Below are 14,248 nucleotides of genomic sequence, written 5' to 3' on the forward strand. Positions count from 1 at the left end.
ATTCTTCTTTTTTTTTTTTTTTTTTTTTTTATTAACATTTTCATTTCCAACCATTTCTGCAATACCATATCGTTCTTTACAACGTACATTACATCTCCCTCGTTTCAGCCTTTGTAGTGCATTAAGGACCCCTGTCGTTTCTCCCTTTACCTTTGCACCCGTCTCTTTAACCACATCAAAACACCTCTCGTCAGTGATCTCTATACACACCCTTGCTAGTCGGAATTGTCTGATAGGGATCCTTCCTGCGGGGGATCACAGATGTTGCCCCGATATTCATTCCATTTCCCCCATATCTTATTCCATTTTTTTGGGGCATCCTCTGTGTATGTAGACCGATTTTTCGGTTACGATTAATTCGTCCATACCATTACACCACTTTCGGAGTGTCGGGACTTGCCTGGCTCCCCACTGCTGCGCAAGATCTCTTTTTGCTAAGGCCATCCCTAGTGTTACCCATGCTTGCACTGCCTGATTGAGGTCCATGGCCTCCCAGACGTTTAATATGCAACACTTTGGTTCAGGAACCAACGTTATACCAGTTACCTGCGCGATTGTGCGCATTATTGCTTTCCAATAGTTCTGGATTTCTACGCATTGGCATATGTGCCAGAACGTGCCCGGTTCCCCACACTGTCTAATGCAAAGCGGTGTATCGGCTCTATGCAATTTATGTAGTAGTGTCCTGGTGTAGTAGGTACGATGCAGTATCTTCAGTTGTATTAATTTAAATCTAGCTGAAATCGCCACTTCTCTTGGGGATGCCAACGCTTCCTGCCAGTCCGTCTCATCCAGCTCACCCACGTCAGTCTCCCATCTAGTTTTTAGGGTTTGTGTCGGGTCTGGTTGGTTATTTATGATTTTTTTGTATGTGAGTGATCTAGCTTTCTTCGTCATATGGTCAGTAAGGAGCCTGTCCTCGAGGGGTGAGGATTCTGGCAGTTTCGTGCCGTGCGGTATTAGTGCTGTTAGTGCATACCTTATTTGTAAGTATCTAAACGTCTCTGTGTCAGCCAACCCATACCTCTGTTGCAGCTGCGTGAACGGGACGGTCTCCCCCTTTTTCCACACGTCCCCCACCTTCGAGATACCGATCGGGTCCCATTATCTGAATCCCTTCGTGTTCTTTAGCCTTCCTAGTTTATTTGTGTCCCAGAGTGGTGTCGCCTGTGTGAGGACTCCCTCCCAACCCATATCCCTGTGCACTTCGTGCCAGATCTTAATTGTATGGGCTGTAGGGCCTGTGAGATGTTTATGTTGATTCATGTTGTAGAGTTCTCCCATAATATTGTCTGCGCCCAGTAGATGCCTATCCATGTGATAGGCCGGGTCTTCCTGATCAGCGTGAAGCCATTGGTTAATTACCGCCAGGTGAGAGGCCCAGTAGTATACCTTAATGTTGGGGAGCGCTATTCCTCCATCGTACCAGCCCTTCACTAGTTCGTGCATCGCTATACGTGTCGCCCTACCATCCCACAACAGCTTGTTTATTTCATTACTGATTTCCCTGAAGCATGATGGGGTTATCGGAAATGGTGTATTTTGCAGGGCGTATAGAAACCTCGGGAGCGCCATCATTTTAAAAAGGGCTGCCCTGCCTAATAGGGTGAGCGGCAATGCACGCCAGCACTGCACATCTCTCGGAACCGCTCCAGAGGTTTCCTGAGATTTTCCGCTATGAAGTGTGCATCCTGCGCCGTGATATGGATGCCCAAATATTTGAACCCATCAGGCACTATCTTGGCAGCACAATTATGTGGGAGTCGAGGCTGATCGCCTGAGAGTACGTAGATATGCGATTTCGTCCAGTTTATCGTGTATCCTGAAACCCGGCCGAATGCCGTACAGATATCCATAAGGCAATTGAGGGAGCGGGTCGGCGAGGCCAGATAAAGGAGTATGTCGTCCGCGTAGAGCGATATTCGGTCCTCCCACCCCGGAGCCCACGGATTACTTGATCTTGTCGTATCCACGCCGCCAAGGTTTCCAGCACTAGTGCGAATAGAAGCGGTGACAATGGACATCCCTGCCGTGTCCCTTTTGCCAGTGGCAAGGTGTCTTGAGATTCTCCCATTGGCCACCACATGTGCCATTGGTTTCGTATATAGCATTTCCACCCATTTTATGAATTTGGGTCCAAAACCCAAATGGTGAAGTACCGTGGCCATTCCACCATATCGAACGCCATTTGCGCGTCCAAGGAAAGGATTATAGCGTCCTCTTTAATTAGGGGTTTGCGTGCCATGACACTATGCACTCGCCTCAGGTTTTGTGCCGTGTTCCGGTGCGGCATAAACCCCGATTGATCCGGGTGAACCACTGCCCCCAAATAAGGCTGCAGCTGCATTGCAAGCACCTTGGCTAGTATCTCTGCTTTTGCCTTGATCAGGGATATGGGCCTGTATGACATGCAACTGTTTGTTGGTTTGCCTGGCTTGTGTATCGCTACTATCGTTGCCAGGCGCTGGTCCCTGGGAAGTTCCCCCTTCTCTAAGCTATCTTTGTACATGTTCAATAGGTGGGGTGTTAGAACCGTAGCCAAGTGTCTGAAGAGCTCCACTGGGATTCCATTAGGCCCCAGGGCTTTACCTGTGTGGAGTGCGAGTATCGCCTGAGTCGTTTCTTCCTGTGCAATGTCCGCCTCAAGTGCGTGCACTGTCGTTTGAGCCAACGTTGGCATTTTGATGTCGTGCAGGAAAGGCTCTGTTGTCTTCTATTGTGGCCGTGGCTGTCGGCGTATATATACGTTCATAGTGTGCCGCCAGCTCCTCTACTATGGCCTGGGGGTCTGTGATTGCTGTGCCATTCTGTGTGTCTAGGTCCGCTATCCACCTATTTGCTTTATCATTTTTGTCTAACCATGCCAGCAGTTTACCTGCTTTGTCACCCTGTTCATATACTGTATGCTTTGTAGTCTGAAGTCTGGATTTTGCCTCCTCCCATACAAATGTCTTGTATTCTTGTTGTGCCAGCTGCAGCCCGTGTGTGGTTGCTGCAGTGATGTCGGCGGCGTAATCCGCCTCTGCCCTTTGCAAGTTCTCTTCTAACGAATGGAGTTGCTTTGTCGTTTCTTGTGGTGTGATACGGATGATTATGGCCTGGTCCCGCAGGACCGTTTTATAGGCTTCCCATAGTGTTGCTGGTGACTTCACCGTGCGTTCGTTCTCAGTAAAGTATAGTTTTGTGGCGGTGACCGCGGTGACCAATGTTTTCTTAATCTCTTTAATTGTTAAATAATATGGGTAGATCGGGAAGAGCCTGCGCCTGTCTGGGATGCCTGATGAGTAGGTTAGCATTATCGGGGAGTGGTCTGATATTCCCCATGGCAAGTGTCACTTCTGTTATCTGTTCCAACCCTAGCATCTGGGTAAATATATGATCTATCCTCGACTCACTGTTATGTACTCCTGAGTGGAAAGTATATTGCCTATCATGTGGGAATTTCGCTCTCCAGGTGTCCGTTAGGCCGACCGTATCTATGAAATCTTTCAGTTTTGATCTGGAGCTGCTGGATCCTCTAGGGGGTCGCCTATCTATAGTCGCATCAATCACAGCGTTGAAATCCCCCCCCCCCCCCCCTATAATCGTTGCTCCTTGCGGGAGCGAAAGCAGGAATGCGCCTAGGTCTGGGAGCGCGGTACCATGCAATGCCGGCGGGATATATACTGAAACAAAGTTGTATCTTCTCCCTTCCCACTGGCCTGCCAATGCCGCGAATCTGCCCTGCGCGTGGGTCAAGGTCTTTTGTATTACCAATGGACATCGCTTGTGGATCAATATTCCTACACCCCTGGATCCGGAGGTGAACGCCGAATGGACTCCCATTTTATATCCCCATCTGTCTAAGGCTTGACACGTGGAACCTACCAAGTGCGATTCTTGTAATAGCGCCACCACCGGCCCTTTCCTTTTAATGTACTGTAATACCAGCCCCCGTTTTATCTTGTCCCCCAACCCGTTGACATTCCACGACAGGACCGCAAGGTGTTTGTAATTACTGGTGTGGTCTGTGATGTGCGGGTTGTCGGTCTTCCTTAATGACTGTTCTACGTCCGGCCCCATTTGTTATATTATCTTGTATGCGCACTTTACAATGAACGTAGTGAATAGTCTATGCAGAGGTCCACATTCTTAATGTTTCACAAGTGTTGGCCTCCTCTCCATGCTTGTGTGAGGTTATATACGTGGACTTGCTTAGGTGGATAGGGTTCTTTGTTAGTAACAGAAGAGGTGCAAGGTTCTAAGAAGTGTTTCATAAGCTGTTGGTGGGTTGCATGAAGCAAAGAGGGAGTGGTGGGAGCTGAGGAGATGGTGTATTTTTTTACAAACAGAACTTATGCCTGACATGAAATACTGGTGATGGTGATGCGTAAGCCACTCTATAGTTCATTGTGGGTATAGCAATGCCTCACTGCTGATTTTTCCGGCTTTCTTTGATGTTTGCAGAGATGTTTTTTCTCTCTGGTCTAGCAGAGTTTCTGAGTGTTGCAGAGCTAAGAGGGAGAAAGCTCGGGATCTGGATATTTATGGCTTTGTGTTTGGAGATGGCAAGGAGGTGTGGTGGGCTAATAAACCGAGATAGTGATTATGAGGGTAGGTGGGGATTTTAGAAGAGAGGCCAATTTGGGCAGAGTACAGGTTCTCTTTTAGAGACAAGGGAAGGGGTTAGAAGAGTGCTGTCATGTGCAGATGGCTATTTTGATTGGTTACAATAGTTTGAGATAGCAGATGTTGTGGTCTCTTGACGGGGGTGTCTGCTCCAGATTAAAACCCGGAGTGAGTATAAATTGTAGGTTAGGAAAATGTTGATGGATATTATGGAATTGGATAAGGATGGCTTCGCATTCGATGTGATGCAGTGGCCGTCTTATACTTATAATCAAAATCAGATGACCACCAAGAATGTGACGGTGAGAAAAGTGACAGAGGACCATGCTTACGCGACGCCCAAGGGATGGAGAGGAGGAACTTGAGGATCATCAATGGTCCAAGAGAAATGAAGGAAACGGGCATGTACAGTGCTGGTATTTTTCTGAGACGATTGAGTCGTTACTCTACCCTCTCCATGACCGACAGGTCAACGCCGTCGCCCCCACCTGCTTCAACACCCTCCGCATCCTCCGAAAGACCTTCAAATGGATTCCCCCCGAATCAATGAAGACCGTCGCCCACGCATTCATAACCAGCAGACTGGACTACGGAAATGCCCTCTACGCCGGTATCAACAAGTGTCTGCTCCGCAAGCTCCAGACCATACAGAACACCGCAGCCAGACACATGCGCAACCTCCACTGGCTCCCCATTGAACTGCGAGTAACTTTCACCCACGCCTACAAATGCCTCCAATACCGGACTTCAATATCTCAAGAACAGAATCTCCTTCCACATACCGAAGAGGAACCTCTGATTGGCCTACCTCGTCCTCGCCGAACAGCCGTGCATCCCCAAAGCAAGAACAGGTGGCAGAACCTTCTCCTACATCACGGCCAAGACCTGGAACGAGTTCCCGATCAACATGAGACCCGCCCCCACCCTGCACATCTTCAGGAAGACCCTCAAGACCTGGCTCTTCGTCTGTCATGGGCTGCTTTCCCCCCCCCTCCCCCCCTCCCCCCCTCCCCCCCCTCCCTGCCCCTTCCCAAGCGTCTTGAGACCCTCACGGGTGAGTAGCATGCTTAAAGAATCCCTGATTGATTACCACTGGCATGATTAAATGTGGGAATTAACAGAATCCTGTTTCAGCTCCAGGGTTTACATTAATTGCATGGCTTGATCTGCTGTTTTTTTTAATTTTTATTTTATTGTAAACAGGTGGCAATTGTTTTTAAGCAGTGGGGCTACCCACAAAAATCAGTGCAAAAAATGATTGAGACAGGTGAATATATTCTTTGAGAGGGCACCGGTTGAAGGATTGGCTGCGATGGGAGGGTGGGGGGAGGGTGGCTACCTAGGTAACCCGGATTAAAAAAAAAAAAGAGGGTAAGGCCACATGCATGCAGTGGAAGGGCAGGAGACGACTTCAGTTGTCTGGGAGGAGTGTAATTTCAGAGTAAGCAAAGGCTGTTGCCATGAGAGAAGTGTTCTGTGGTCGGAGTAGCAGATGAGGATTGCAAGGTTTTATGCAAATATGGAGGCTGTGTACAGAGTGAGGAGATGAGTTGTTTAGTAGTAAATGAATTTGTCCCGATCAAGGATAAAGCAGAGTGGGGCAGTGTGTGTAGCATAGTGAAACTAACGCTACACTTGGGGTAAAAGGTGCTAAATGCGGAGTGCAGTTTACCATTGAACAAGCTAATGAACGTTGATAGAGAGAGCAAGGCAACAAATTTGGGAGGAGCAAAGCAAATGGTGATTAATTTAAAAACATGCATCTTCTGAGTGGAATGGGCATGAGGTTGGAGCTGGTTTTACTCTTTCACATGCAGCATGGTTAGAAGTTGCTGGCTAAGTGGCCTATAATGCCTTTGTTTAGAACACAAGCAACAATACAATGCACAAAAAGCAATCATGAGAACAAAAGCAAGCAAATAACATGTTTTTCTAATGATGTTTGTTCCCTCAAAAAGCACTCCTTTGTTGCAGTGGGAAGACACCTACACCAGGGGAAGAAGGAAGGGAAAAATGATTAGGCTTGGTGTGCAAATGTAGGTGGGGAGTCGCAATGAATGTGTTATTAAGGGCTGGGAGGCTATAGCAGATTGAAATGGTGAGTCAGCAGTAGGAACTACTAGTGTGTGGAATTAGCGTAAAATCAGGCATTATTGTAATTATAAGTAAATGTATTTCCCATTTCTGAATATCTGTTTCTTTTTAAATATCTTCCTTCAGTAGAGACCGAATCCAGAAAGAAATCGTATAAGGAAAATTGTAAGAACTACACCGAAACGCTGGAATCAGGTGTACTTTGCCAAGATATACAGGTGAAGCGTACTGTGCGAAGAAAAAATAGCAAGAGATGGAACAAGTCATCTAAAAAGAACACAATCTCCGGTGTGAACAGAGTTGCTCAATCCAGTGGACATACAGGAAATATTAACCATCTTGCCAAGTTCACCAACGAGAGTATTCAAAAAGATGCAAATGGAAACCTGTTTAATGGTGGCAGAAAGCGATTCAGTATGCGAGTAGCACAGATTAAATGCCAGGCTAAAGATGCTGAAACAACTCCAAGTCTTCAAATGCCACACACCAGAATTATAAAAAAATCTGTCAACCAGGCCATTGCAAAATGTACAGATCAGCAGATAAACACAAGGAAGAAGCATGCCTGCATAGAGTGTGGTAGGCGTTTCCTCTGTGCATCTATGCTTCTAATCCACAGCCGAATACACACTGGAGAGAAGCCATATGCATGTAGTGAATGTGGAAAATGTTTCGGCCATTCCTCTACATTTTTTAGCCATCGGAAAATACACACTGGTGAAAAGCCTCATAAGTGTAGTGAATGTGGGAAGTGTTTTAGGCAGTCCTCTACATTAAACACCCACCTGAAAATACATACAGGAGAGAAGCCTTACTCATGTAGTGAATGTGGAAAGTGTTTTATTAAGTCAGCACTTTTAATGAGGCATAAGCTAATACACACGAGAGAGAAGCCGTATACATGCAGTGAATGTGGGAAGTGTTTCCGGCAGTCCTATGAAATAGTCACACACCAGCGACTGCACACAGGAGAGAAACCATACAAATGCAGTGAATGTCCCAAGAGTTTTCGCTATCCTAATTCTTTAGTAATCCACCACCGAGTACACACAGGGGAAAAGCCATTTCCATGTCGTGAATGTGGAAAATGTTTCATTGATGCCTCTTCAAGAGTTATCCACCAACGAATGCACTCAGGGGAGAGGCCCTATGTGTGTACTGAATGTGGTAAGAGTTTTTATAGGTCTAGTCATTTAGTTGAACACAGGCGAACACACACAGGAGAGAAGCCATACACCTGTAGCGATTGTGGAAAGTGTTTTCGTCAATTATCAAATGTTACAGAACACAAGAGAAACAAGCATTCAGCATAACTTTTAGGAAAACTTCAAGTAGGTGGTAAGCCACTCGCAAACAGGAAGGGGTCACCTGGGGACCTCTTCCCCTTTGTGACTGTATGTGAAAATATTTTTTAAGAGCACGCAGTGGTCCCAGAGATCACTGCCTACTCTTAAATAAAACAAACGTTTCATTTTTCTTGTTTAAATGCATCCCGTTTTCCTTCAAGGAAAACTGGCTGCATTAAAAAAAAATGCTTTATTTAAAAAGCAAAGTGGTACAAAAGGGGGTGGTGATGGACGGAGCATCAGAACCAATCAAACACTCACACCCAGTCAACAGATCTGGGTTTGATCCATCACCGTTCTTTAGCCCACTCTGCCACCCCAGTTCAAACATGGCCATATGCAAATCAGTCTGACCCTGTGCCTCCTGGGAACAGTCCAGCCCGAACTGCCAAGCCATGCCTTCCCTGGACCGGGAGTGGGACGGGTATGCTCAGACGTGAGTCCCGTGCTCTCCATGCCACTGGAATCAAGCTATCCTGGCTGAAAAGGGGTGAAACCCCGAAACCGGTCCTAGGATGCTTGTTTCCAGTCCAGAGAGGACCTGGCTTGGCAGTTCGGGCTGGACTGTTCCCATGAGGCACAGGGTCAAGACTGATTTGCATATGGCTGGGTTCAAACTGGAATGGCATGGTGAGCAAAAAAACGATGGATTTAGGCCCAGATCTCTGTACTGGGGTGAATGTATGACATTGTTCTGCATTCTGTCCATCAATTGTTGTGTTTGCAATTATTTAAAAAGCAGTCACATACATGGTGGTCTGCTGACCCCAGCAGGCCACCACCTGGGAGTGCTAGCCATTCCTAATGGGGTCGCAAATAGCACTTGCTTCATGAATATTAATGAGGCAGGCAATATGCGACTCCATTAGATATTGCTGAGTGTCTGAGACACTGTTGTAAATTGCATTTTGCATGTTGCAAATTTCAAGTCGCAAAGCGATGTAATTTGCGATTTGCAAAATGTAACGGTCTTGCATCTGGCCCTGTATTACTTGCAGCGTAAATCGGCCTGGTTCAGATAAATCTAATTAGAAAGATGATGCTAGGGTCTTTCCCTAGTCGGTACTCCGCCTGTGCTCTCAGCTTATAGGGTGTTGCGCTGGGGAAGGGTGGGGTGAACGAATACTATACAAGGGCATCAATCCATGATGTGCAAAGTGCTTTATCAGCCACAGAGGAGAACACAGCGGTTTACATACACGTTTCTATCTTCTCCTGAAACTGAGGTTTGGGTCAGGCCTCTGATCCAGCATTGGCACATTCTGAAGCTCATCACCAGCCTTGGAGATTTTTCTAAATTTGCGAATAACCAAGAGGCCAGTTATGCTGTTTGGGGTGCGTGGGCAGATAGGTGCTCCTACAGATAATTTGGAGTAGAAGACCAAATACATTAGTTGTACACCAAAGACCCATATTCAGAAGTTATTATTTTGACTAATAGGATACCATTGATGACTTTGCACAGCTGAGGATTTATGGCTTCTTTTGAAAACGTTTGCATCTGGACTGATTGGCAATTTGTTTTAGTTACGTAATTGTTCATATTTTATTAGAAGCTCCACATACAGGGTTTTATATTAATTCAGAATGTCTGTGGCACGGTTCAGATGCCTTTTAACGTGGGTTTGTGGGAGGTGATGTTGAAGTAAGGAACAGCCACACACGAGATTGTAACTTTGGCCAGTTTTTAATTGGCTTTTTTTCACAAAGCAAAAGTACAGCTCTTGATTGGGAAATACAGAGTATGGTCTTGTCATCTTGTCACTCAATGGCCTCAGAAAGCAGATATAGCCACCTTCAAATGAAAGAAAAGCAAGTTCTTTTAAGCAGTGGGAACTTCAAGATACTCTTTGCCACTTTCCTCCCAAAGTTGTTGGTTAGATTACGTCTATGGACCTCCTAAGTGCATATGGTTGGTTCCCTTCACCTAGTTGTATTCTCTCCTCCTTGCATCTTAAAACACCCATATCCCTCCACACATTTTGTGTTTAATCCTCTCATGACAGTCTCCCCCACAGTTGCCCAAGCACTTGCCTAAAGCCTTGATATATCCTTTGGAACACGGCTGCATGGCACTTGGCACATAGCGTGACTAAGCAGCTGTCCTTGGTGTTTTTTCCAGCATATGGGTTCTGCAAATCCTTCCTGACTGGTGAAAGATCTGACCTGTCATTCTACATCTTCTGAACAGAAGTCACGTCACTGTCTTACATGCAAGCAATGAATCTGCCTCCCTCATTGCAGCTAGGCAGGCATGTAATCCATGTCTCTCAGGGCTTAAGTTGACAGTCTCTCCCTTTCTGCGGTCAGTTTCACGAATCTCCTTCATTTTTTTTCTGTCGAACATCTGGGTATATTAACCTGCCTTTTATCAAGGCAAGGAGTTTGCATTCAGATCAGGATTTTTAACCTCAAGGACCATGTCCCGGTGAGTGCCTGGCATGAAGAGAAGTGCCACAAATGTCAAGCAGGAGATGAGTTAGGTGAGTCTCCGCACTCCACTCCAGGTCTGAGTACTCGGCTAGACCCATCACAGGGTTGTAACTGCAAAGCCGCTTTAGGTGATCAGGTCCTTCACGTTGTTCATTGAGAATCTAGGCTCAAGCATTTTAACTCGGACAGGGCGGGAATACTAACGTCTTCTTAACGAAGGACTTGTGACAAAGAACCCAAACGCTATTCTAATGCCACATATTGGACAGTCATTACCACAGTTTTACTGTTGTCACACATCCAGGCATGATTGTTGTGTAGTGACTAGGCAGGGTTTCTGCATCATTGACAAAGTTCCCAAGAGGCAGATTTGCAGCTGTGTAACTAGGATAGGATATAAGGTGTTGAAGACAGATGTTAAGCATGCATGGAGACAGTAATCACACAAAGGCCAGTGCTCTAGGTTAATTCATATCCAGTGGCAGAACCTTAATGCATTTTGCTGGCTTGATGCTGTACTGGGCCATTCCTACGTGCTCTGCTATAATAAGGCACAAGCAGATGTTCTACTCCAGCTGGGACCCTCGTCCTGAATTTAACACTGAATTCAAATCCTTTTGTTTGTTCCCACCCTTTTCATTTAGACTCTGGTGCTCTGGGTACATTTTTCAAATTTCTACTATTGTATTCCAAAGAATTCTTCCACCTTCACAATAACTTCAGTAGAGGTTGAGAAAACCCACGTTGGAAGGAAGAATATGAAAATGTGGTTTACGGATAAATTAGACTCTGGCAGGAATAGTGTGTTATTCGTTCTTTTGTCTCAAGAATTTCTGTCTGCGTTTATTTGCATCACCTTCTTGCTCCTTAATGCTAGGATCATTTATTTTTAATTCATGCTTGGTGTAAAAGATTACTTTTCTGTGAATTTAATTCTGGGATCTGGGATTTTGTATTGAGTTTCGATTTATTTAATTTAGCTACCTTACAATAAACTGAAAAAGGTAGTGATCTTAACCATTCTAAACTAAGGGCCTAATTTGAAGTCTGATGTTATGTCTGCCATCCCAACGGTATTCAGTCCCTCCAATTTAGAGATGACTGCCATCTCAGCAGTCCTCTTTGTACCTTGAAAGGGACCACTGTTACACCAATTCCCTTCAAGCTGAAAAAGTTTGGTGAAGGGCTGCCGTCTGTTTTGACGGCTGCTCATCAAGCACAACTATTGTTTTTTTTTCTTTCAGAAATAAACACCTAAAGTGGGAGCGTGTTTCGAAAACAAATGACCTACCATACCCTCTGAATTTTTTCCAGATTTTGGGGTCATTATTTTGGTTTTATATTCTTCCTGTCAGTGAAAAAAAAGAACTACAACTTCTCTTAAAAGGACAGGTGGTATTGTGACCGTCTTCTGATGGCCCGGACTCCGTCGTAGTAAGCTTTCTGTTGATGTAAAGCTTTTGGTCTGCCCATATCTAAATGAGGGGGGCAAACCAAGAGTTTGGTGGGCAGGGTACTCCATCACATTCGCGACGGAGTACCCTCTCTTACAAATTCTACATTGGGCATTAAGGGCCAGATGTAAGTAATACTGGTCACAATATACAGGTTGGAAATTTTGACCAGTATCTTTGTGGGGAATTTGTTAATCGACCTATGGACTAATAAGCTGGTTTGCAAATTACCGATTCCTAGTTCGTCCCAGTTTATGAATATTAATGAAGTGGGTCACAAATTGTGACCTAATATGAATTGCAGACATCACAGGTATGGTTGCCTGCTGAGGCTAGCAGATCATCATGGCTGTGATTGCTTTTAAATAAAGAAACTGTATTTTTTTAGGTTTTTTTTTCTAAAGTATCCCATTTTCCTTAAAGGAAAATAAAAAGCATTTTAAAAAAAAAAGTTTTAAGTAAAATATTGGTCTAGGAGTCCACTGCCTACTCTTAAAAAATATTGTTTTCAACATTCTGCATTTGAAAGAGATGCCCTCAATTTGCCCCTTCCAAATTTCGATTTGGACTTTGGTCGCAAACCGAAATTGCGATTCGGTAACATGTTACTGAATCGCAATTTGTGGTTTGTACATACAGAAAAGCCTTTTTGCGGTCGCAAATAGCTCATTCTGAAAATATGACCTTTTGCGACCGGAAAAAGGTTGCGTACCTCTGGCCCTAAATGTTAAAAATGTTTAGTTGGAAATATTGAAAAATAAAGGCTGAATATTGTCACGCATGAGATTTTGATTGATCTATTCAAAGGTCTGCCAGAGAGGACAGCAGTCTCTTGTACTCCCCAGAATTTCAAGAACTATTCTGTCTACTCAAGTCCATGAACTCTCGGTCTTTTAATGCTGATAATGTAAGCCAATATCCCATCTTGTACATGACCTGCTTTGTGAGTAGGATCATTAACTGATTGTAAATACCCTCTCACAATCTAGGAAGCAGGGAAGGATTCTTACTATGATTTTAAAAAAATTGCTTTTGTGTCCGGAAGGAATCCATCAAAATAGAAAAGTAAACTATAAACCTTACTATAAATCTTACTTTACTTAATCATTGAATGTGCGTGACTATCTTGCAGTATGTGAGCTCCCATGGTGTAGTAGAAGTTTTATAGCAGCAAACCGCCTTAAAGAATGACATAATGTGAAAATGTTAGCAATCATATGTAGCATAGGTAATTCACAGGTCCAGCAATAGCCACACCAAGAGAAATGTGATGTTGATTTACAGAGAAACACAGCTAATAGCCTTAAACTCTGCCAGTGATCGAAAAAGGGGAAAGATAACAAATAGCAAAAAGATTCACCGTGGCTAAGATAAATCACCCAGGCCTTGTCTTTGATATCTGTGTGATCCAGAGGCTATTGACTCTCAACACGGATGACCAAATCAGTGTTCCGAAATTGATGACCCTAGTGGTATCATAGTGGGTAATAGCAACATCTGTTATTTATGATGTTTAGAAAACGCAAACATTGGTGTGAAGTTGTGTATGAAAAACAAGTTCTTATCACTTTTGTCTGAGCATGGAGGATCTGCTGTCCTTGATGAAATGGGAGTTTTCATCGAAAGCCTTCCTGCATTATGTGGGTGGAGATTTTAAAGGGCTGTTGATATGATAAGGAATCAATCTGATATTACAAAACACCAAAAGAGGAGACCAGAAGGGAGGTGGTTTGTTAGAGCAGCAGACATAAACATCCAATTAAGTCTCTGAGTCTTCGTTTTGTTGTTGTTGTTCTCGGGTTGATGTTAATGTGTTGCTTAATTATACTACAATCCTATTCTTTTTTTGCGGGCTGTAGTAAAAAAAAAATAATAATAATTCCTAAATGTATTCCTACAGCGATTACAACAGATGGTGTGAAACTTGATATCATGTAGGATATGGGGAGGGAAAGACACCAGCACCCATTTGAAGTTAATATATATTGCAGAAGCCAAATAGGGAGTACGTTGGGAGCAAAAAGAAAGTGGACGAAAGATCAAATATTTAGCACTCACATTAGACACACTTGAGATCCTATGATTAAGGATTCGTTCATACTGACTAAGGACCCATGCATAGCACAAGAAGGCCATTCCATCCTGCCCTGATGAACCTTTGCTGACGTACTGTGTGATTTTTGTTTTACCAGACTACCGAATCCCTAACCAATCACCTAATGTTAGTGGTATTAAAATTATCTCATGGAATGTGGCCGGCCTTAAAAATAAATCCTCTAACCCGGAGTGGAGCTCATTCATTTCCTCATTTGA

General features: G+C 44.4%; 1 protein-coding gene across 2 annotated transcripts in view; it reads left to right on the plus strand.

Annotated features, from left to right (window-relative positions):
- LOC146799884 (uncharacterized) overlaps positions 1-12,386 on the plus strand; it is a 58,893-nt gene extending 46,507 nt beyond the window's left edge. The window contains exon 3 of one of the 2 annotated variants that reach the window (XM_085620815.1): positions 6,829-12,386. In XM_085620815.1, the coding sequence (XP_085476941.1) occupies positions 6,829-8,015 (1,187 nt within the window). In that variant the 3' untranslated portion in view covers positions 8,016-12,386. The remainder of the gene's footprint in view (positions 1-6,828) is intronic. The other variant, XM_085620816.1, reaches the window with a different exon arrangement.
- Positions 12,387-14,248: the final 1,862 nt, after the last annotated feature.

This window comes from Triturus cristatus, chromosome 8 (assembly GCF_964204655.1).
Source record: "Triturus cristatus chromosome 8, aTriCri1.1, whole genome shotgun sequence".
Classification (NCBI taxonomy): Eukaryota; Metazoa; Chordata; class Amphibia; order Caudata; family Salamandridae; genus Triturus; species Triturus cristatus.